A 24255-nucleotide genomic window follows, 5' to 3' on the forward strand; every position below is an offset into this window, starting at 1 on the left:
TACATATCTTTGGGACACTGAAGGGCAATTTAGCATGGGCAATCCACCTAACCTGCATATTTTTGGATTGAGATGGGAAACTAGAAACACATGCAGACATGGAGAGAATGTGCAAACTCCATACAGTCACCCAACTCCAGAATCGAGCCTGGCTCTCTGGCAGTATGAGGCAGAAGTACCACCAAGTTTTTGTCCACTCATTTAACCTGTCTATATCCCTTTGTAATCTCTTTATGCAGAAGGTGGACAGCAAGCCTCCCTGGAAATCAAGGTCATTTGTAATAGAATGACAAGCAACTCCGCAGCAATAAGCAGCTGCGGGACTCATTAAAAAGGGCCAAGTTCATTGGAGTGGGGGTCTCACCGTCTGGAACTGCCAGCCAATGCAGTTGGCTAGCAGTCCCATCTGCCCCAGCAGTGCCAGCTTTCTGGATTGCTGCCGCAGGGAGGAGCCCACGACCTAGAATTCCTGCAGTAGGTAAGTCAACGGTTTGGGTATGTTAGACAAAAAAGGAGAGAGAAAAGGGGGTGTGATGGAGAGAGGGTGGGTTTAAAAGAGGGGACAGTTAGGATGTCAGTCAAAGTGGGGGTGGGGGGGGGGGGGTTAATCTTAGCATCGTTCACTCAGATGGGTTTCCCCCATCCCACGGCAATGAACTGAGATTTGGCTGGCCAAATTCTCTGACTGCTGCAGTGGGAACATGGTGTGAATGGCAGGTAAGGTCGTGCTCTTATATATTGTTTTTTGAGTCTAAGCTTGTCATGAAGCCTTGGAAATTTGATGTGTAAAATGCTAGCGGCCTGAATTCCCAGCAGGTCATAACTCCAACCCTCTGCTTTTGAGGTTTTATGGATGTGTTGCTTCACTAAGCTTGCATAATGTATCACTGCCAATGCAGAAAAGATGGTCCTTGCACCAGTGTTCTGTTTGATTCCCTTCATTCATCAACTGTCAGTGTGAGTCATTAATCCTAAAGATCAAAATACTATTTTCACTTGTTTAGAAAGTATTACTTATGTTTTGGGGGGGTTTGGTTAGCTCAGTTGGCTGGACAGTTGGTTCGTGATGTAGAGCTCACCAACAGTGCATTTTAGTTCCTGTACTGGCTAAGATTATTCATGAAGGCCCTGTCTACTCAATCTTTCCCCTTGCCTGAAGTGTCATGCTCTCTCTCTCTCAAAAAAGGGGGAGAGCAGCCTATGATAAAAGCAAAATAGTGAGCATGTTGGAACCTGAAACAAAAACAGAAAACGCTGTGGAAAATCTCAACAGGTCTGACAGCATCTGTGAAGAGAGAATAAAGCCAATGTTTTGTGTTTGGATGACTCTTCGTCGGAACTAAGCATAGAAAATCAGAAAAGCTTTATACCAAGAAGGTTGGGGTGTGCTGAAATAGGACAAAGGAAATGTAAGTGAGGATGAAGAAGGCTCAGAGAGGTGCTAAAAATGTCCATTAAGTGATCAGAATGTGTGAATACAGAACAGAGGTTTAGATGGTTGAGGCAGTTGGCCTGAAGAAGTATTGGGGGGGCGGGGTGGTAGCAAGTAGAAGGGTAGGAAATGAAGAAGTGGAAAAATGGAAATGAGAAAGATAAAAATGAATGAATGAGATGAAAAGAAAAAACAGAATGAAATAAAGTAAACGAAAATGGGTGAAGGTGGAGAGAAAAGATCATGGTCTGAAGGCTGTAAAGTGTCCAAAAGAGAAAATGCGGAAAATCTCAGCAGGTCTGGCAGCATCTTTAAGGAGAGAAAAGAGCTGACGGTTTGAGTCCAGATGACCCTTTGCCAAAGCTAAAAGGCATAGGAAAGTGTCAAAGTAAATTATAAAGTGTCCAATCGGAAGAAAGAAACTTAAACATAAACTTAAACCTATCTCTCCTTCTCATCTCATTCATCCATTTTTGTCACCCTTTTTTCTCACTTCCATTTTTCCACTTCTCCATTCCTGCTCTACTTTGGCTCCCACTCCTTCAGGCCAACTGCCTCAACCATCTGTACCTCTTCTGCAATTTACACATTCTGTTCACCTTAATGGGCATTTTTAGCACCTTTCTAAGCCGCCTTCATTCTCATTTACATTTCCCTTGTCCCGTTGCAACCCCCCCGCCCCCACTACGACCTTCATAGTATAAATCTTTTCTGATATTCTTTGTTCTTAGTTCTGACCAACGGTTATCCAGACGCGAAACAATGGCTCTATTCTCTCTCCACAGATGCTGTCAGTCCTGCTGAGATTCTTCCGTAGTTTGTTTTTTTTGGGAGACCAACCTATGGTCCTTGGGGACTGGTGATTTTCATTTCACAGTATGAAAATTTCACACACTGGCTGACCTTTTCTGAAATTCAAGACACCATACAGATCTGTTTTAAATTAGTTTTGGATGTTTTTTAAAAAATAACTTAATTTTTGTTTAAGTCTTCCGGAAGGCTTTACTCATTGGTGGGGTTCCACTCGTGCCTGGTACCCTCACATATTTGATTTAGCAGCCACTAATCCTGTGCGAGCCTTAATGATGAGTTTCAGAAGTTTGTTCGATATGCGTCAAAGCAGAGCTCTTCCCAACCCTCTACTGATGGTCATTTGTTATGCATTTCCAAAAAATGATCCAGAGTTTATACTGATTCTCCCCTCGCTAACCCAACTCCCTAAACTGGCTATTGATAGCCATGTTGACCCCCCAGCAAATTAACTAATCAAGGATTGAGCACTGTGTTGGTACTTATGCATCAAATGAATCTCCTCCCCCTCCCCCTTTTCCCCAATTGCATCTAGCTGAATTTCTTTTTGGCATATCATTCTATTCCTTTCTCCCTTGTCCTTGTCCACTTTCCTTTTGAATGTATCTAACTTTTTTGGCTTCAACCACTTCCTGTGGTGGCGAGTTTCACTTCCAAACTATTTGCTGAATAAACAAAAAAACTGCCTTTTCCCTCTTTCATTTATTGACAACCACTTATTGATAGTCTTTGTTGTCCCTAGTTTTTAATTCTTCGAAGAGTGGAAACATTTGTACCACGTCTACCCTGTCAAACCCCTTCATAATTTTTAAAGATCGCTGTCATGTCTCCTTTAAGAAGTCTCACAACTTTCCACACACCTGACAAAGAAACAGCATTTCCAAAAGTTTGTGGGTTTACTATCAAATAAACTGGTTGGACTTTAACCTGGTGTTGAGAGACTTCTTACTGTGTTTACCCTAGTCCAACGCCGGCATCTCCACATCATGTCTCCTTTAAGCCTGTCGTTCTCAAAAGAAAGAAACTGGAATGTTCTTGATGTCCTCTAATCTCTCAGTTCTGGTACCAACCTTGTAGACTCCTTTGTACTTTCTCTGATGCTTCCATGTCCTTTTACTAGTATGGACACCTGACTGCTATTAAAGACTCTTTTTTAAAAAATAATCTATACCTTGAGGAATAAATTCCAACTCGTTATTAGCAAAGCAATTAAATAAGTGATTCTCATTTTTGTGAAGTGATGACTTTATTATGGGGAGATGAATTTTATTTAGTTTGGGTATTTGTGATGGTGCTTGTAAAGGAAAATGAGTAACATTCTGTTTTTTTTAAGAAAAATGCTGGAAAATCTCAGGAGGTCTGACAGAATCTGTGGACAGGGAGTAATGCCAATGTTCCAAGTCTAGATGACCCTTCATTAGCTCTGACGAATGGAAGTTCTGCCTGAAACAGTCCTTTTTGTTAAGCGCTTGTAGACGTGTGTTCTTTGCTTTTAGGATTTTATGTTTTTGCTGGATTATGGAATATCCAGATATGTTGCAATTTTAAATAAATACTTATTTGTCATTGCATTTAAACTGTGAAGTATTGAATGCAAGAAAGTCCAAAGAGCAGATTCAAGATTTACTGACCAGGGCTCCAGTAGAGTTCTGTGCTTCTGTCCTTGCAGACAAACTGGGATAACTTCAGTTGGCTGCGATATGTTATGACATTTGAGTGTTATCTATTGACAGGTTCTGTCATGCGAACGGTTAGTTTCTGCATATGTGAATAGATAAGTTGAGAGGTTTGCCTTATTGGCTTTGTTATTGCTGGCTATTACATCGAGTGATAACTGAAACCAAAATCAGAGGAAGTACAAGACATCTTTCTTTGTGCTCTCTTTGAGCTGCTGTTTGATTTCCCTTTTTAAGTGTCAGACCTGTTGAGATTTTCCAGCATTTTTCTGTTTTTATTTCAGATTCCAGCATTCACAGTATTTTGTGTTTTTTTTAAGCTTTCATGGGTAATATTATTTTCAGGATTTAAACTAAGTATAATAGTGGACAAACGCAATTTTCATCATTTATTTAATTTGAACAATTCAAGTAACATGGAATAAAACAAGAACATGTTGAATAAATGATAGGAACGTAGGAATTAGGAGCAGAAGTAAACAACTTCAGCCCTTCGCGCCTGCTCTGCCATTCAGTCAGATCATGGCTGATCTCTCTGTAGTCTCAAATCCACCTCCCCATATCCTGTTCCCATATCCCCTTGTCTGTTTTTTATGAGAAATATGTCTATCTCCTTCTTGAAACCATTCAACAATTCTGACTCCACCATGCTGTGGGACGGTTCCACAAATTCACTACCTTCTGTGAGAAGTAGTTCCTCTTCATCTCAGTTTTAAATCTACTGCCTCTCAACCTATACCTGTGACGTCTTGTTCTAGATTGCCCCATCAGAGGAAACATTTGGTTTACGTTTACTTTATCAATCCCTTTTAAAACTTTATACATCCTGATCATATTCCCTCTTATCCTTCTAAACTCCAGCAAATATAAGCACAAACTGTTTAATGTCTCCTCATACATCAACTCTTTTTCCTGAATCAATCTAGTGAACCTCATCTGAACTGTTTCCAATGCCACCACATCCCTCCTCAAATAAGGAGACCAAATTGGACACAGTACTCCAGATTTGGTCTCACCAACGCTTTGTACAATTGTAACAATGCTTCTCTATAATCCAGTCCCTTTACGATAAATGCCAACATCCCATTTGCCTATTATATGCTGCACCTGCATATCATGAACATAGACACCCCTCTGTCTAAATGAATTTGAATCTGCTTTCCATTTAGGTAATTTTTTTCTGCTAAAATGGATAACCTCGCATGATGCAACATCTCAACTAAACAGATGGAAGAGGTGAGAGCAATGTGAGGTTATGAATTAAGAGTAATGGGCAGGAGGTGTACTGTACAGTATTGAATTTTTTGTGTTAGTACAGGTTCAAGCATGGTGCCAGTGCTGATTTCCTTTTGTAAAATTACTGGCTGTTAATATCATTAGCAGCTCAGTTTTTACTTTTATCCAAATTCAACAGATGTAGTTGCTCCTAGGCTTTTATCAGCTTCCTATTCTTGAATAATTAGATTTAGTTATATGCAAATAGTGTCTGGTTTATATGGTTTTCTGTTATTCCCTCCACTGCATTATGCAATATATATATACTGTATGACTGTAGAGTAAGGTAACTAGTTGAACTGTTTAATTTTTACCTGGGTTTAAGTATTTTTCTAAGTATGTTGAAATTCTGGAGGAATTCTGCTCTTTATGTTGCATGTAAGCAGCGGACAATAGTATACCTTCCTATCTCGCAACAAACCATAGCTTGATGCAGAAACCAAAAAAGAATACACTGGAAGATCTCAGCAAGTCTGGCAGCCTCAGTAAGGGGAGAAAAGAGCTCTTTTCTCTTACAAATGCTGCCAGACCTGCTGAGATTTTCCAGCGTTTTCTCTTTTGGTTCCAGATTCCAACATCCACTGTAATTTGTTTTTATCCACAGTTTGATGCAAGTTTTCTTTCACATTAGTTTTTATCTTATTTAGTGTTTCTGATGTAGAATAAATTGCCAGCTTTGAGCCGTCAATTTGTTGTTGGTTCATCTTCTAATTGTAATAAACCTTTACAAAAAGAGTCAGCAATTTCTGCTTCAACTAAATCTTTGCCAGTTTGCGGCTTTCATGCAGCATCCAAGAGCAGAACTCCTCAGAATTTCAAATTAGTTTACACAAAAAATAAATGTTACGCTTTGAAGTATTTTCATTCAAGCATGACCCCTGTGACATTTCAGATACTAGTGTTCACATATTGGGAAAAATAATACTGGGAAGCAGTGGTTGTGAGCTGGTAGTCATTCATACAGTAACTAAAATGGCAGTGGGGAAAAAGATTTGGTGATGCATGGTGTCGTTTGAAGTTCGTCATTTTTCTGGCGGGCAAACAATTTGGTGTTTCACTTTGAAGCACTTTGAAAAGGGATAACTAATTTTCTGGTAATCTGAAAGTCAAAAACGATACTGAGAGAAAATAAAACTGGGTAATTCCTGTTGAAATAACAGGCAAGATAATTTCAGAACATGAAAAACAGAATGAGAAAAGACCCATTCTGCGCACTGAGCTTGATCTGTTGTTGACTGTGTTCCAATACTGTTCTGTCGATACTCCAACTCCCCTGGGAATGGGGAGAAGTTCTGCTGTTAATGCATTGCTAACCGCCAGTGTTCCTATTTGCATATTTAAGTTCCCCCTAAGAGCAGTTCATGTACTCTGAATCAGAGTAATGTGCTGGAGTTAGGTGTCCATGTGCACAAGTAACTAAAAGCTGGTGTACAAGAGCAGATCAGAGCTCTGTAACTCATCTCCCCAGTCTCCAAAGCCTGTCCACCATCCACAAGGCACAGGACTGTGACAGAATACACTCTACTTGCCTGAACGAGTGAACTCCAACAGCACTTAAGAAACTTCACACCTTGCAGAACAAGGCAACCAACTTGATTGACAGCTCATCCACATTCACTCCTTCCACCACCAACACTGGCACCAGTGTGAACATTATTGGAACTAGTGTTCCAATATGTGAACATCAGTGTCTGAAATGTCACAGGGATCTTGCTTGAATGAAAATGCTTTAAAGTGTAATGTTTAATTTTTGAGTAACTGATTTGAAATTCTGAGGAATTCTGCTCTTTAGATGCTGCATGGAAGCTGCAAACTGGCAAAGATTTAGTTGAAGCAGAAATTTCTGACTCTTCATAAAGGCTTGTTACAATTAGAAGATGAACCAACAACAAATTGACAAGATGCATTGCAGGAACTCACCAAAGCTCCTTGAACAGTACCTTCCAAACCCATGACAGCTACCATCTAGAAGGTAGAGGAAAAGTCCAACAGACATATGGGAGCACCACAGCCTGACCTGGAAGTTCCCCTCCATTCTGACTTGGAAATATATCGCTATTCCTTCACTGTTGTTGGATCAAAATCCTGGAACTGCCCACCACCACCACCCCGCACACGCCACTGAGAGTGTATCTGCATCACAGGGAATGTAACAGTTCAAGAAGGCAGCTCACCACCAGCACCTTCTCAAGGGCAATTGGAGATAAGTAATAAATGCTGGCATAGCCAGAGTCTCATGCATCCCACCCCTTAAAGGAAGAAAAAGGAGCAAAAGATAATCAGGCTGTGGCAATCAAAAAGTGGGATGTTGGCCTGTTTCTCAAAGGATCAGGAATTCAGAAGTGAAGAAGTGATTCTTCATTGGTTTCATTGCCCCACACCATAATTTCAGGGTCTGAAAACACATAGCAAGCCCATCAGTCTCTTAGAGTGGAGAGAAAGAATACGAGTAGATGCCTTAGGTTATAACTCTTGGATTAAAAGTTCATAGAACCCCTACAGTGTAGAAGGTGGCCATTTGGCCCATTGTGTTTGCACCAGCTCTCTGACAGTGTCTCTTATCCAGGCCCTCTTTCCTGCCCCATCCCCCCTGCACATCTACCACAGCTAATCCATCTAACCCACACGTCCTACTTAACCTGCACATCTTTGGGAGGAAACCCGTGCAGACATGGGGAGAATGGAAATTCTAGCTGAAATAGTCCTTTTCGTTAAGCGCTTTTAGACATGTTCTTTGCTTTTAGTATTTTCTGTTTGTTTTTGCTGGATTACGGAGCATCCAGATATGTTGCAATTTTAAATAAATACTTCACAATTTAAATCCAATAACAGATGAGTTTTGAACACAAAGTTCAAAGAACAGAAGATTAACCTCAAGATTTACTGTCTAGGGCTCCAGTGGAGTTCCGTGCTTCTGTCCTCACAGATAAACTGGGGTAACTTCAGTTGGCTGCGATATATTAAGCATTTGAATGTTGCCTGTTAACAGGTTCTGTCATGTGAATGATCAGTTTCTAGATATATGAATAGATATGTTGTGAGATCTGCCTTATCAGCTTTGGCTGTTACATCGGGCGATAGCTGAAACCAAAATCAGAGGAAGTACAAGACATATTTCTTTGTGTTCTCTTTGCAGCTGCTGTTTGACTGACCTCTTTTTTTGTTAAGCATCAGCATTATTTTGCTTTTTGCTGTTGCGCTTTCTACCTTATCTGGGATTGCAGAAGCATGTGATTATACCCATTTGGCACAATACAATGATTGTTTCTGTCTGGGTTTATACAATTACCAGATGTTTTGTTTATGAAAGTGGATTGCGCTTCTTAGGGAACTAGGCTACAGTTACTGAATTTTGACGACCAATAAGAGCAGTATTGGAGATAAAGATGTATGAATGTAACTGGCAGTGTGCAGGAGTGTGGGAAATTTAGCAGTTAAAACTCTAGCAGTACAGTAATCACATGATAAATCATTTCATATATAAGCTCTTGAGTCTGCTGAACTGGCAGTAAGTTTTGTCTCAATGGATTGCCTTGTTGCATCTACTTAACAGTTGCAGATCGGTTTGTGTGAAAGCTTAAGTTCACTGGGATTGTAATTCAACTATTTAACCTGCAAGTTTGATTCTATTGCATTTCCTGTTGATTACAGAGCATTATTGATAGGATATTGTGGAATATGGCTGCGTATCCTGATGGTCAGTTAGCTGTTAACCTGGGTCTTTAATGAAAACTTGAATTGGCAACTTTAAATTTATTAGTGTCACAAGTAAGCTTACATAAATATTGCAATGAAGTTACTGTGAAAAATTCCCTAGTCACCACATTCCGGCACCTGTCTGGGTACACTGAGGGAGAATTTAGCATGGCCAATGTGTCTAACCAGCACATCATTCAGATTGGGAGGAAAACGGAGCACCTCATGGAAACCCACAAAGATACAGGGAGAAAGTGCAGATTTTGTTTTTGTTTATATGCAATTCAATCCAATCAAAGTCTCAACAAGTGAGACATTCCATATCCAAGCTCACAAGAAGGGGAAGCCTCTTCCCGTCTTGGGCTTGATCTACATGATCCAAGCTGATAGGAGCAGGCATTGCACCTTTTCCAAGGCTTGATCTCATTTGCATCTTAGCCAAAAGACCTTGATACCACTTCAAAAAATTGCTTCAAATGAAGCATCAGTGAAACCTCATGACTTCCAAGTTGCAGGACTGTTGCTGCTACACTTGATCTTAGCCAAAAGACCGAGCCGCAAAGAGAAAGGGAGAAAGTGCAGATTCCGCACAGACAGTAACCCAAGCTGGGAATCGAACCCTGGTGCCTGGCACTGAGAGGCAGCACAGTGCCATCCTTTAAGGTGATCTTGGGTGATCTTAATTTGAATTTGTAAACTGCACCTTCTACCCTGTCACTAGATGGCCAAGAGTAGCGATGTAACAAGTCTCAACATCAGGTTAAGGTCCAACAGGTTTATTTGGTAGCACAAGCTTTTGGAGTGTCGCTCCTTCTTCAGGTGAGTGAAGAGTTGTAAATTTAAGGTTACTCACCTGAAGAAAGAGTGACACTCTGAAAGCTTGTGCTACCAAATAAACCTGTTGGACTTTAACCTGGTGTTGTGAGACTTCTTACTGTGCTTACCCCAGTCCAATGCCAGCATCTCCACACCAAGGTAGCAATGACATGGGAGAGCATCATCTCTTTAAGTCAAACACAGCATCCTAAGAGAGGCATATATCCCTATTCTGCTCCTTTTGCATTGTGTTAATATCCTCTTTAACACCATGTGACAAAATCATCACTACAAGGTCTGCAGCAACTCAAAGAAGATTTGTCACTGCCGTTTAGAGACACTGAGGTGGATGATAAATGTTGGCTTGGCAACCTCTGAATATATTTTAAAAAAATCAGTTTGAAAACTTTTGAGATAATAGTTTCTAATATGAAGGTTTTGCGTCCTTTTTTTTAAAGATGTCATGTGAAGTACATTACGTGTAAAGCCAGATCTCATTTTCCTTCAAATTCACGCCAGCAAAAAACGAGTGTTTTTTTTGTTGGATTAACATTCAAATTGGTGAGCGTGTTGCATTTTTTTGGTGATAGAATTGAAACAATTGAAAGTCCTCTGCAGTAAATATACTGAGGTACAAAGTGCAGCTATTGTTCTGGCTTGCTGAACTCATTACCTCACAATCACATGATAGCTTTGGCAGAACAAAAGGCAACTGTAGAGGTAAAGGCCCAGTTTTTCAGAGCTGCGTCTAAGTTTAATTTCCCATAGCGACGACTGGAGTGTTAGGTATTTTCAGTTTTGGATCTTCCCAAATTGGAGTAGCCAAATCTGAGCCTTAAGGATAGGAAGGCTCTGAGAGACTGCTGTGGACAGTTCTCACAATCGAGAACAGTAACTGCACTGCTTATTAGTTAGACCAGCCAGCACGTTGAGATTTTTTTCTTGTATTGTGTTTAAACTATGGAACTTAAAAATTATGGGTTTTTGAGAGGTGAACCTGTTGATATTTGCAGTACAGTGAATTCTGTAAATTATACCTTGTGACTAGCACCAGTTATCTTTTTGCAACTTAGCTATCTCTAGGTTTAAGCTATGAAAACAGTTGATGAAAAGTTTATTTAACTCCAGCAGCCTGGGTAAAGAGTTCTCGACTCTTAAAAAGCTATTTCTTCCGCATAGCTTGCTGCCACCATGCACTCACTGGCACACAACTGATTTCACATGAATTTGCAAGGAGTACGGCATTTGAATGGCCTATTTCTGCTCCTATTTCGTAAGCTGCAAAGGGAAGTGCTAGTGATCCTGATTTACTGAATACTTCAAAGTCAGCAGCTTTGTAATAGGCCCATGTTCTGTGTTGTAACTTGTGAAGGGTTTTGCTGCATTGAAGGCTTTTCATAGTTTGTCATCTGTGTGGCTTTGTATTGCTTCTTGTATATGAGTGCCTGTTGTTTTTGCAACTGTGTGTTTCAGGTGTGTCTGTTAATATGGACTTCACTTTAATTAGTGAATGTTTAATTGCAAAGAAACGTAACCAACCAAAGTTTGCGTAACTGGCCATTTTTTTCACAATTTCATTTTCACTTGAGTGCAATTGTAATGCAATGCTGTTCAACTTTCTAATGCCCTTGTTGTGCTGTCCATAACTAATTTCATAAGAACATAAGAAATAGGAGCAGGAGTAGGCCATCCAGCCCTTCGAGCCTGCCCCGCCATTCAATAAGATCATGGCTGATCTGTCGTGGCTCAGTTCCACTTTCCCGCCCTCTCCCCATAACCCTTAATCCCCTTGCTTATCAATTTGCCAACTGATCCAATCAACAGTGCAGCCTTGTTTTTGGGATTTAGCTAGTAACTTTGAAATGAAATGTCATGGTTTGATGTGACAACCCCACTTAAATGTGCTCATAATTCTAAGAAAACAAGTTAGATAAGATAAGATTGCAGTTTAAGAGGAGCTTTGTCATAAGGATAACATCCATTGTGAAAAAGACTTGAAAATGTTGATTTAAAGAGACTTGCATAGCACTATTCAAGGCTTCAGAATATCTTGTACTGTTACAGCGATGAGAGGATTGAGGCATGGAATGGTTTTGAAATGAGGGTAAGAATTTTAAATTTGTGTTGGACCAGATTTGGAGTGTGTTCAGTCAGTACCCGGGGTCAGGGGGCGGGTGTCATGTTCAGATTAGGTTGTTTCCCAACAATGAAGTTACGATGCTGTTTTTAAAAGATCGTTGAAATGGATAAACCATATCTGGTGAGCTTAGTAAGGCTCTATCACAAACATGCAGCAGCCTCACATGGCAGTTTTATTCGCTTCAGTGCAGTGTTTTTCAGCAAGGTAATGTTACAGCAAAGCCCCTGGAGTGAGAGGGGTACCTTGAACATTAACTTGCTGAGTTATACATTTAACTACACATGCAGAGGCTGATTTGTTGCTATCCAATTTGCACTTCCAGCAATGGTGACCTGTGATTTGCGTCATTGTTCATTCTACAGCAATCATTTGTGTTCAGAATAGTCTGTCTCTTCTATTAGAATGATGAAAAACAAGAGGCTATGTTGCTGCAAAACATTGAAGATGTGATTAGCTTTTGAGACCATATTGTCTCCCTTGAGTATTCCATTAAGTTGACCCATTTCAAAATCAAGTAGCATGCTGCATTACCAGATGTTCTGCAAGGCTTTTTCTTGCTCAGTTAATTTGTTTAATTAGGGAAGTGTGATTTTTGGGTGCAGTTTGAACACACAACTTCTTCTTTTGTTGGACCAAGTGTTGACCAGTTTTTAAAAGATATGTGCCTTCTGCTTTCTAAAACACTCTGCATTTTATCCTGGGTTTGTGTCATCTTTGTCAACCCACTAAGAAGGGAAATGTGATTGCTGGGGGTGGAAGAAAACATTGGTGGTATGGTGGTGGTATTGACCTTGTTATTTGCTCGTGGGATGTAGGTGTTTTTTAGACATCCCTGAGGGCATTTAAGAGTCAACCACGTTGCTGTGGGTCCGGAGTCACATGTGGGCCAGACTAGTAAGAGCAACAGATTTCCTTCTCTAAAAGACATTAGTGAACCAGATATATTTTCACAATCAACAGTGGTCACCATTAGACTTTTGATTCCAGATTTTTATTAAGTTGAAATTTCACTATCTGCCCTGGCAGGATTCAAACCCCGATCCCCAGAGCATTACCCTGGGTCTCTGGATTACTAGTCCTGTGACAGTGCCACTATGCCATGACCTTCCCTAGACTGTGTCAAAGAGTTCAGAGAACAAGGATGGATAATGTCCTGTGGTCACAGGATAGGATGTCTTTTGTGACTTTTATTACAGTCAGTTATGTGTTCTGATAGAAACACAAACCTGACTAGAGAAACTGAAAGATGGAATTGAGAGATTGAAGTATGGAAGTGAAGTAAAGTGGGAAGTGGAGCTGGAAGGTGACAACGTTTTGAAGGACTTTGGTGATTTGGTTGTTTGTGTTGAAGCGAGGATAATAATAGGGGCAGAGAATAATATGCAATGACTAAGTATAGGGAGTAAGAAAAGAAGTTCAATGGTCTGTGAATGGGGTCAAATGGACAGGAGACAGACTCATGGACAAAAACGCTAAGAGGCTCCTCAGGATTTGAGGGGACAAAAATGTGAACATACCAAGACAAACAGCTGGGTTGGACTTGAGTACAGTTTTTGTGGAGGATGAAGGCTTTAAAGATGGAGATGGCTTCAAAAGTTCATGTTGTGTTAAAGGCCTGGTCTAAATAGTTGGGAGTTTGAAAGTGCAGTTGTGAGTATTTTCCAGGAGTCGACATAGAATGAAATGGGGTTGAAAGTAGGCTAGGTGGTAGTCATGGGGAAGGATGCAAGGAAATAGTTGTGAACAAGACCAGCAGTATGGAGAAACCACTTGAGATGGCAAGGTTGAGGGAATGACCATGAATATAGGTAGGATAATTTACGTGGAGGTAGTAGTGCAGTGAGATGGACAGAACTGAGAAGGAGATTGAATTTCCTGGGAATGGATATTTGCATCGTCAATGGAGACGGGAGAGGTTCCAGAGGATTGCGGATGTGGTTCCTATTTTCAAGAAAGGGAACGGGGATAGCCTGAGAAATTACCGACCAGTGAGTCTGACCTCAGTCTCATTGTTCTCCGGAGCATTGAACCTGGTGGCTGTGGCTGTGGTGAGTGACTGATTTAAAGTGAAAACCGCTTTTTTCCTGTACTTCCGGTTCTCGGGGCTTGTTAGAGTGTAGTTTACTTCCGTACCGGAAGTTAGGCCAGGGGATTGTCGTTAAGGGGGAGCGGGGGGTATAAAAAAGAGGTAGCAGTATAGAGCAGGCAGCGTCGGGAGCGGGCAGCGGAGTGAGTGGGAACTGAGTGAGAAGGGCTTTGGCTTGCTGGGCTTAGGCGAGTGCAGGCTTGGAGAAGGTGAGTGACAGATTTCTACCTTGGGCACTTACAGGAGGTTGGGACATGGCAGGGAATATAGGGAGGAATGTAAGTTGCGTCCGGTGCCACATGTGGGAGTTCCTGGTGGTGTCACGGGTCCCCAAGGTACACATCTGCAGTAAATGTTTAGAACTGCAGCGCTTGAGGGCCCGGGTCAGGCAACTCGAGGGGCGACTGGAAGATGCGTTTCTAGTTAGGGAGAATGAGGAGATAATGGCTGGGAAACATGAGCAGGAGGAGGTCTCAAGGGCTGAAGATAAGGGAGGATGGACGACTGTTAGGAGGGGAAAGAGGAAGAAGAAGAGTAGTCAGGGTCCCCCGGCCTCCCCGGAGGCCCCCCAAGGTTCGTCGGCAGGGGCACAGAAAAATAGGAAGGAAGGGGAGACTGATTTAGAGGGACGGAAGGGGGCTGGTAAGGTGATAGTGGTAGGGGATGGGAGGGTCCGAGGGATTGATAGGAGGTTCTGTGGGCAAGGGCGCGACTCCAGGATGGTGGTCTGCCTCCCTGGAGCAGGGGTAAAGGATATAATGGAAAGGGTAGAGGGAATTTTGAAAGGGGAGGGGACCCAGGCAGAGGTCATAGTACACGTAGGGGAGGGGGATATAGGAAGGAGGAGTAGGGGAGAGGTCCGTAGGCAATTTAGGGAGTTGGGGGCCAAACTAAAGAGCAGGACCTCTAGGGTGGCACTGTCTGGGTTGCTGCCCAGTACGAGCAGGGCTAAGAATGACGAGATCATGCAGTTGAATGCATGGTTGAGGGACTGGTGTAGGGTAGAGGGGTTTACTTATGTAGATCACTGGGAGGTGTTTAGGAGAGAAAGGCAACTGTACAGGAGGGGTGGGGAGGATTTGAACGGGAGGGGGACTAGTGTCTTAGCAGGGAGGTTAGCTGGGGTGTTCAGGAATGATTTAAACTAATAGGGAGGGGGGGTGGGGAGGTGGCTGGGAGAGAGACGGGTGAAAGGAAAATTATAAGGGAGAAGGTGGTTCCGAGGGACATTTGTGGGTTGAACTGTGTCTGTTTCAATGCTAGGAGTGTGGCAGGGAAAACGGATGAGCTTAGGGCCTTGATGTTTGTGAGGCAGTTGGATGTGGTGGCTGTAACGGAGACGTGGTTACGGGAAGGGCAGGACTGGCAGCTGAATGTTCCTGGGTACAGGTGTTTTAGGTGTGACAGAGGAGGGTTGAAGAGAGGTGGAGGGGTGGCACTGTTAGTCAAGGAAAACATCACAGTAGTGCAGAGGGAGGGCGATATGGAAGAGATAGGGATTGAGTTGCTGTGGGTGGAGTTGAGGAATAAAAAGGGAGAGATCACACTGCTAGGGGTGTACTATAGGCCACCCAACAGCCCAAAGTCAGTGGAGGAGGGAATTTGCAGGGGCATTTTGGACAGGTGCAGAAAGAATAGAGTGGTTGTAGTGGGTGATTTTAATTTTCCCGGAGTGAATTGGAGGGGGCCTAGAGCTGGGGGTACGGAGGGAGAGGAGTTTGTGAAATGTGTTATGGAAGGGTCGCTAGAACAGTATGTAACTTGCCCGACTAGGGGAGGGGCTATACTGGATTTAGTGTTGGGAAACGAGCCAGGGCAGGTGGGTGAGGTAGAGGTAGGCGAACATGTGGCAAACAGTGACCACAAGTCCGTCTACTTTAGGATAAAAATGGAAAGGGACGAGTGCCGTCCAAGCGGGAGTGTGCTGAACTGGGGAAAGGCGAGCTATGGCAGGATTAGGAGGGAGCTGCAGCAAACTGACTGGGAGGGACTGTTAGCTGGCAAGTCCATGGTTGGCAAGTGGGAGGCTTTTAGGGACAAAATGAAATGGTTGCAGGGGAGGTTTGTTCCGGTTAAGCGAAAGGATGGGAAAGGTAGGATTAGAGAGCCGTGGATTACGGGGGATATTGAAGACTTGGTTAGGAAGAAGAGGGAGGCGTATGTTAGGTCAAAACAAATGGGTACGGAGTGTGCGCTGGAGGAATATAGAGAGAGTAGGAGGGGGCTAAAAAGGGGAATTAGAAGGGCGAAGAGAGGGCATGAGATGGCTTTGGCCGGTAGGATTAAGGATAATCCTAAGGCATTTTATTCCTATATTAGAGGCAAGAGAGTAGTTAGAGGGAAAATTGGTCCTCTTAGGGACAAGAGTGGAGAGTTGTGTATTGAGTCGGAGGGAATGGGGGAGCTCCTGAATGAATACTTTGCGTCGGTATTCATGAAGGAGAGGGGTTCGGAATCGTGCGGTCTCTTGGAGGGAGCGGAGGTGCAGTTGCAGGATATAGTTATTACGAGAGAGGAAGTGCTAGGGCTTTTAGGTAGCGTAAGGACGGATAAATCTCCGGGGTCTGATGGTATTTATCCCAGGCTGCTTAGGGAGGCGAAAGATGAAATTGCTGGGCCTCTGGCGCACATCTTTGTCTCTTCTTTGGACACAGGTGAGGTCCCAGAAGACTGGAGGGTAGCAAATGTGGTCCCGTTGTTCAAAAAAGGTAGTAGGGATAACCCTGGGAATTATAGGCCGGTGAGTTTGACGTCGGTGGTAGGGAAGTTAATGGAAAAAATACTTAGGGGTAGGATGTATGAGCATTTGGAGCGTTGCGATCTGATTAGGGATACGCAACATGGCTTTGTTAGAGGGAGGTCTTGCCTTACGAATCTGGTGGAATTCTTTGAGGAGGTGACAAAAACGGTTGACGATGGGAGAGCCGTTGATGTCATCTATATGGATTTCAGTAAGGCGTTTGACAAAGTCCCTCACGGTAGGCTGGTAGAAAAGGTTAAGGCGCATGGGATACGAGGCCAGGTAGCTAGGTGGATTGAGAACTGGTTGGGAAATAGGAGACAGAGGGTAGTTGTGGAGGGTACCTTGTCGGGCTGGAGGCCAGTGACCAGTGGTGTGCCGCAGGGCTCGGTACTGGGACCTCTCCTCTTTGTAGTCTACATAAATGACTTAGAAGAGGGAGTAGGTGGTGTGATCAGCAAGTTTGCTGATGACACCAAGATGGCAGGGTTGGCGGGTACAGAACTGGATTGTCAGGTGATACAACAGGATATAGATAGGTTGGTGCAGTGGGCAGATAGGTGGCACATGGCATTTAATCCTGACAAATGCGAGGTGATGCATTTTGGAAGGAATAATGCAGAGAGGAGCTATGTGATAAAAGGTAGGCCGATTAGGAGTATAGACGTACAGAGAGACCTGGGAGTGCAGGTTCACAAATCCATGAAGGTTGCGTCACAAGTGGAGAACGTTGTTAGGAAGGCTTATGGGATGTTAGCCTTTATAGGAAGGGGCTTAGAGTATAAAAGCTGCCGTCTAATGCTTCAGTTATACAGAACGTTGGTTAGACCGCATTTGGAGTACTGCGTCCAGTTCTGGTCACCTTATTACCGGAAGAACGTGGAGTCTCTGGAAAGGGTGCAGAGGAGGTTTACCAGGATGTTGCCTGGCATGGGGGGACTGGGTTACGAGGAGAGACTGAAGAGACTGGGGCTATTCTCCTTGGAAAGAAGGAGATTGAGAGGGGACATGATAGAGGTATATAAGATACTGAAGGGAATACATAGAGTTAATAGTGAGAGACTGCTCCCTAGACTGGGTACGAACACAAGAGGTCATCACTTAAGGGTGAGGGGGGGAGGTATAATTTGGAGGTAAGAGGAAGGTTCTTTACACAGAGAGTTGTGGGGGTCTGGAATGCGCTACCGAGTAGGGTGGTGGAGGCAGGAACGTTGGACTCGTTTAAGATGCAGTTAGATAGGCACATGAGTGAAATGAGAATGGAGGGATATGGTAGGGGCTATTAAATAGGGTTAAACCTCGGGAGACACCGGAAGGGCAGGCTGTATGATTAATATTTTTTGTCTTTATTCCACAGGTGGAGGTCCACCTCGTGTCAAGCGAGGGGCATGCACACGGCGGGTCGTGCGTGGGCTGCTCTTGGAAGTCCAGGAGTGGCCTAGTACTTCATGTCAGTGTGTGTGCTTGATCCTGGACCGATAGACGGGCTCCACAACAGCTCAGTGACTAGCACTGCTAGCTGTGCAGATACATGGATTTGGGCCTGTGTCTGTGGGAGTTTGCGCATTCTCCCTGTGGTTGCGTGGGTTTCCTCCGGGCGCTCCGGTTTCCTCCCACACCCCAAAGATGTGCTCTTAGGCTAATTGGTTTCCACCAAATTGACACTATTTCTTCCCTGAATCTGACTGAGTAGGGTCCCATTCGTAGACATGCAGGGTAGAATAGGTGTAGGGCGATGCGGCGGCGCGGGCTCGTTGGGCCGAAGGGCCTGTTTCCCGTGCTGGGTTGTTCTTTGTTCTTTGTTCTTTGTAAGTTGATGGAGAGGATTCTGAGGGACAAGATTTATGAGCATTTAGAGAAGTTTAGAATGATCAGGAATAGTCAGCATGGCTTTATCAAGGGCAGGTCGTGCCTTACGAGCCTAGTTGAGTTCTTTGAAAATGTGACTGAACACATTGACGAAGGAAGAGCGGTCGACGTGGTTTACATGGACTTCAGCAAGGCATTTGATAAGGTCCCCCGTGCAAGACTTCTTGAGAAGGTGAGAGGGCATGGGATCCAAGGGGCTTTGGCCTTGTGGATCCAGAACTGGCTTCTCTGCAGAAGACAGAGAGTGGTTGTGGATGGATCTTTTTCTGCATGGAGGTCGGTCACCAGTGGAGTGCCCCAGGGATCTGTTCTAGGACCCTTGCTGTTTGTCATTTTCATAAATGACCTGGATGAGGAAGTGGAGGGATGGGTTAGTAAGTTTGCCGACGATACGAAGGTTGGTGGTGTTGTGGGTAGTCTGGAGGGATGTCAGAAGTTGCAGCGTGACATAGATAGGATGCAAGACTGGGCGGAGAAGTGGCAGATGGACTTCAACGCGGACAAATGTGTAGTGGTCCATTTTGGCAGGACCAACGGGATGCAGGAGTACAATATCAAGGGTAGGAGTCTTAGCTGGGTTGAAGAGCAGAAGGATCTTGGGGTCCGGGTCCATAGGACTCTTAAATCGGCCTCGCAGGTGGAGGATGTGGTCAAGAAGGCGTATGGTGTACTGGCCTTCATTAATCGAGGGATTGAGTTTAGCAGTCGGGAGGTAATGCTGCAACTTTATAAGACCCTTGTCAGACCCCACTTGGAGTACGGTGCGCAGTTCTGGTCACCTCACTACAGGAAGGATTTGGAAGCTATTGAGAGGGTGCAGAGGAGATTTCCAAGGATGTTGCTTGGATTGGGAGGCATGCCTTATGAAGATAGGTTGAGGGAGCTAGGTCTCTTCCTGAAGAGACGAAGGTTGAGAGGCGACCTGATAGAGGTTTATAAAATGTTGAGAAGAATAGATAGGGTGGATTCTCAGAGGCTATTTCCCAGGGCTGAAATGGTCACTGCGAGAGGACACAGGTTTAAGGTGCTGGGAAGCAAGTACAGGGGAGATGTTAGGGGAAAGTTTTTCACTCGGAGGGTGGTGAGTGAGTGGAATCGGCTGCCGTCGGTGGTGGTAGAGGCAAACTCGCTGGGGTCTTTTAAAAGACTTCTGGATGAGTATATGGGATCTAATGGCGTTGGGAGTCACAGATAGTTCTATGGCTTGATAGGTATAGATGTGATCGGCGCAACTTGTGGGCCGAAGGGCCTGTTTGTGCTGTAGTGTTCTATGTTCTATTTCAGTGTGAAACTGGAGAGGGGGCGTGGTCAGTGATGAGAAAGGTGAGGCAAGAAAGATTGAACAGGCCAAGGTTTCTAGAACACATCTTTGAGAACACAACTTTTAAGCAGAACTATTTCTGGTAATTCACATGAGGAATGTTGGGTTCATAAAACCAGTAATGCAGCTAGCAGAATCGTGTGCAGCTAAAAAATAACTTGATTAAAATTTGAGAGATCCCTCAGTGAGAGCAACTCGACTAAAAAAAATGAGAAACTGACACTAAAGGTGATATGTGTGTTGAAATAAAGAAGTTATGAAACATCGATAAATATGTGGCAGAGCAGACGAGGAGATGTATTATGCTGAGAGATAGTCCAAGCCAAAAGAGCTGAGCAATTGCAGACAAAGGGCCAGATGCAAATATTGCAAAGGACAGTTTGCACGGGGGGATTAAAAAAACAATTGCCCAGCATTGGGAAAGCAGTGTTTTAACTGTGAGAAACAACGATTTCACACACAAATGGTTGGCAAGATAAAAAACCACAAGCCTATGTGGATGGTCATTGAAGAGGTATCAGCAGAGGAGTCTGATGAAACCATACATGATTATACATGATTATACATGCTGGTTCAGTCAAGTCTTTCAGCAGCAAATGGTTTGTGACTGTTACCATGATGACAGCAGAGGGAAAGTTTCGAGCAAATAAGAAATTTCAGATGGACACAGGTGTGTCATGTAATGTAATGACCTTCGCAGATCTGTAGGAAGTGGCTCAACAAGGCAATCTGAAAATGAAGCCTCTAACATCAAATCGATGGCTTATGAGGATGAGTTGGGATGATAGCCCTATGCGATGGCAAGAAGGAAGGTCTCAAGTTCCAGATTATAGATGGGACACAGTGACTACTCACCTCAGCTAGAGCAAGTCTAAAGTTTGGGCTGGTATGCCAAGAGATGCGGCAATAAGATTCCAAAGTAAGGGAGACAAAAGACCCCAGATAAAGGGAGACAATATTCAAATAAACTGCAAGATAGTTACCAAGAATGCTAATGCAATGAAATGCATGGGCCAAAGGTAAATTAAGCAATTCTACAGGAAAGTAGTTCTGTTCCAAGACTCATGTCATGCCACGTGTAACCAATCTTCCAATAGCAAAAAAATGCCGAAACCCAGGAGTGGTAGCAGGCATGAGTGAAAAGTCAATTTTTTAAAAGTTTATTCATTAGTGTCCCAAGTAGGCTTACATTAACACTGCAATTGTTACTGTGAAAATCCCTGGTTGCCATACACCAGTGCCTGTTTGGGTGCATTGAGGGAGAATTTAGCATGGCCAATGCATCTAACCGGCATGTCTTTCAGATGTGCGAGGAAAGCGAGCACCCGGAGGAAACCCATGCAGACACGAGGAGAATACGCAGACTCCACACAGACAGTAACCCAAGCCGGGAATTGAACCCGGGTCCTTGGCACTGTGAGCCAAATTTCATTTTGATAAGAAGCTGCCAAACTATGACCAGAGCTAAGCATTGAGAGCAGGTCAGGCTATGAGCTGCTCTTAACAAGAGTCAGCACATTTGGAAACTTGGCACATGCATCAAAGAATTGTCACTTCGATCGTACACAGAGGGAGGAAAGGGCCAAATATATATTGGCATAAACATAGGCACATCTGAACAACTAGCGAAACTGTTGCTTTGCAGAAGTCAACTGGTCAGCAAATCTCACCAACTGAGAACGGAACGACCATCAATCCCAAAAGTCCCCAGCCGCCGCAATGGAACAGTAACCAAGACAACTGGGGTCATGAGAGCAATACTCTCTGGACATGGAACATCTCCCAGACAGACAGCTAGTATCAATACGCAAGGGTTTCATTAAGAGATCTGTATGGTTTAAAGACTGTGGAATTTGTTTTCAGTGACTGACTAATTGAAGAAAGAGTAGACTCTTCAATTAGTCTTGAGAAGGCTAATTGAAGAGGATCATGCGTGCAAGTGTGTCTTTTGTTTGCTAGGTAGAATGGGCTGTTTGTATCTTTTATTCAATATGAATTTGGGTTTCGGAAATATAATTGGATGACATCTACTACCTGGCTTGTCATAGTCATATGGTTCTGCCACAAGGGCTGAAAGCTGCCATTTCTAATCAGTTCAGTAAAGCCTGTCACAGACGGATACTGAAGACTGCTATCCTTAGGCATGAAACATTGGGTGCATTGATGATCAACTTCCAAAATGCTATAGCTTCTGGAATGGTTCTTGTAGAATGTAACACACTATTTAAAAGAATGAGAGAGAAAACTGAAAACTGCCTATTTTAGCTCGATACCAGTAGTAAGGAAAATGTTGTAATCTATTATAAATGATGCAGTAACTGGGCACTTAAAAAAAAATGGTAGAGTTGGGCAGAATGGTCATGGATTTATGGAAGGGAAATCATGTTTACCAAACACAGATTTTTGAGAATATAACTAGATGAAGGGGACCAGTAGAGGCGGTGTATTTGCATTTTCAGAAGAATTTTGATAAACTTCCACATAGGAGATTACTAAACAAAATTAGAGCACTTGAGATCAAAGGTAATATACTGGCATAGATTGAGAATTGGTTAATGGATGGAAAACAGAGTAGGAATAAATGGATCATTCTCAAGTTGACAGGCTGTGACAACTGGAGTTGTCACAATGATCAGTTTCTGAGGCCCCAGCTATTCAATCTTTCTCAACGTTTTGAATGTGGGGAGCAAGAGTAATACTTTCCAGTTTGTTGGTAACACAAAACCAGGTGGAAACTGCCTATTTTAGCCTGATATCAGTAGCAGGGAAAATGATGTTCTATTATGAATGATGCAGCAGCTGGACACCGAGAAAATAATGGTAGGATTGGGCAGAATGAACATGGATTTATGGAAGGGAAATCATGTTTGTCAAACATTTTTGAGAATATAACTAGCAAAATGGGTGAGGGGAACCAGTAGCGGCAGTGTATTTGCATTTTCGGAAGAGTTTTGATAAGCTCCCACATAGGAGATTCTCTGAAACTCGGGAGCTTGACACTTAAGTATTGACTTTCATACAGACCTCTGGTTTTTCTCCTGGCAGCTTATGTGATTTTAAAAATTCTGTGATTATTAACCCTTTCAGAGGCCTTGTTCATAAGTCATATGAAGCGCACTCTCTCTCTCTCTCTCTCTCACTCACTGTCACTCACTCTGTCTTTCACAGCTTTAGGATCTTATGGTGTGATGGGTTCTCGATTTGTCAAACCCAGATTTAAAGATGTGGGTTGTGTTTTCCCTGTGGGCTTCATGTAGGTGGCTCTGTGGCAGAAACCAAATTTTCCAAGGGGAGGATTTTTTTTTGCAAATCTTTCAGCCACTCCTCCTTGGTTTCTGAAACTTGAATTCTAATTTTAGTTAGCGTATTGAATAGAAGCCTCCAGTTGGATGAAAGCTTTACCATAGAATAATAGGTAAGGAACTTTGTTTGAAATCTTTAATTACTGCACCAGATATCTGTATTTCTACCTCATGAAGCAGCCAGGCATGGAACTTGTGATGGACTCGACCTTGGGTGGAGTGCAGCACAGACTTATCAGAATGATGCTTGAGCTCCAAGAGTTAAATTATAAGGCTAGATTACACAGCAAGAGTTGTACCTTTTGGTATTTAGAACATTAAGGTGTGATTTGGTCAAGGTTTTAAGGGTATAAAGGGAAACTGCTGAGGTAGAAAGGGAGAATCTATTTCTGTCCATGAATGAGCCTAGGACTAAGGGACATAATCTAAAGGTTAGTGCTAAGATCTTTTGGGGAGATAGGAAACACTTCCACTTCAAATGGTAGAGGTTCAGCAAACTCTTCTGCAAACAGCAATTGTTCTAGGTAAATTGTTAATTTTAAATGTAAAATAGATTTTGTTGACCAAAGGTATTAAATGATGTGGAGTTGGGTTATAGATCAGTTCTGATCTCATTGCATGATGGAATTTACTTGAAGGGTTAAATAGCCTCTTGCAATTCTGTGTAATAACTGTCACCTCTGTTATCATGAAAACAATCCAAAAATGCAATCAGGATGTTCTGACAGTTTTTTTTGTTTGTTTTAACCTTGGTTTTCATTGCAAGCCATTCATTTTTGCCTGCAGTTTCATAATTTTTGCCAGCCATGTTTTCAGTCTCCATATCCTGAACAGAATATATTTGAAAATTAGCAAAAATATGGTCTTGTATTTTTTTATTTTTGAAATGTATGAAATAACTGTTGCTTGAGTTTAGAATGGTTTGTAATTATAGTTGACTGTTCAAATTAAATTGGGGCTGCCTGCATTGATAACTGTGTTGGTGGACAAAGAATGTGTGTATAACACAAGAAAGTTAATAGTATATTCAGGTCTCAAGACAACCCTAACCTGAGAGGACACAAATTTCCTCGTGAGAGTAAATTCCATGCG

General features: G+C 42.9%; 1 protein-coding gene across 7 annotated transcripts in view; it reads left to right on the forward strand.

Annotated features, from left to right (window-relative positions):
- grnb (granulin b) overlaps window positions 1-24255 on the forward strand; it is a 112619-nt gene that overhangs the window by 37092 nt on the left and 51272 nt on the right. Inside the window, exon 1 of one of the 7 annotated variants that reach the window (XM_080213874.1) lies at window positions 458-478. The exons of 3 other annotated variants lie outside the window; for them this stretch is intronic. Coding sequence is in view for 1 of the 4 variants with exons in the window: in XM_080213871.1 (XP_080069997.1) it covers window positions 23559-23594 (36 nt within the window). In the remaining 3 variants the exon portion in view is untranslated. Of the gene's footprint in view, window positions 1-457; window positions 479-10199; window positions 10267-10402; window positions 10426-23537; window positions 23595-24255 lie in introns of those variants that run through there. 3 more of the 7 variants (XM_080213876.1, XM_080213875.1, XM_080213871.1) reach the window with 3 other exon arrangements.

This window comes from Carcharhinus amblyrhynchos, chromosome 27, assembly GCF_965287045.1.
Source record: "Carcharhinus amblyrhynchos chromosome 27, sCarAmb.v2.hapA, whole genome shotgun sequence".
Lineage (NCBI taxonomy): Eukaryota > Metazoa > Chordata > Chondrichthyes > Carcharhiniformes > Carcharhinidae > Carcharhinus > Carcharhinus amblyrhynchos.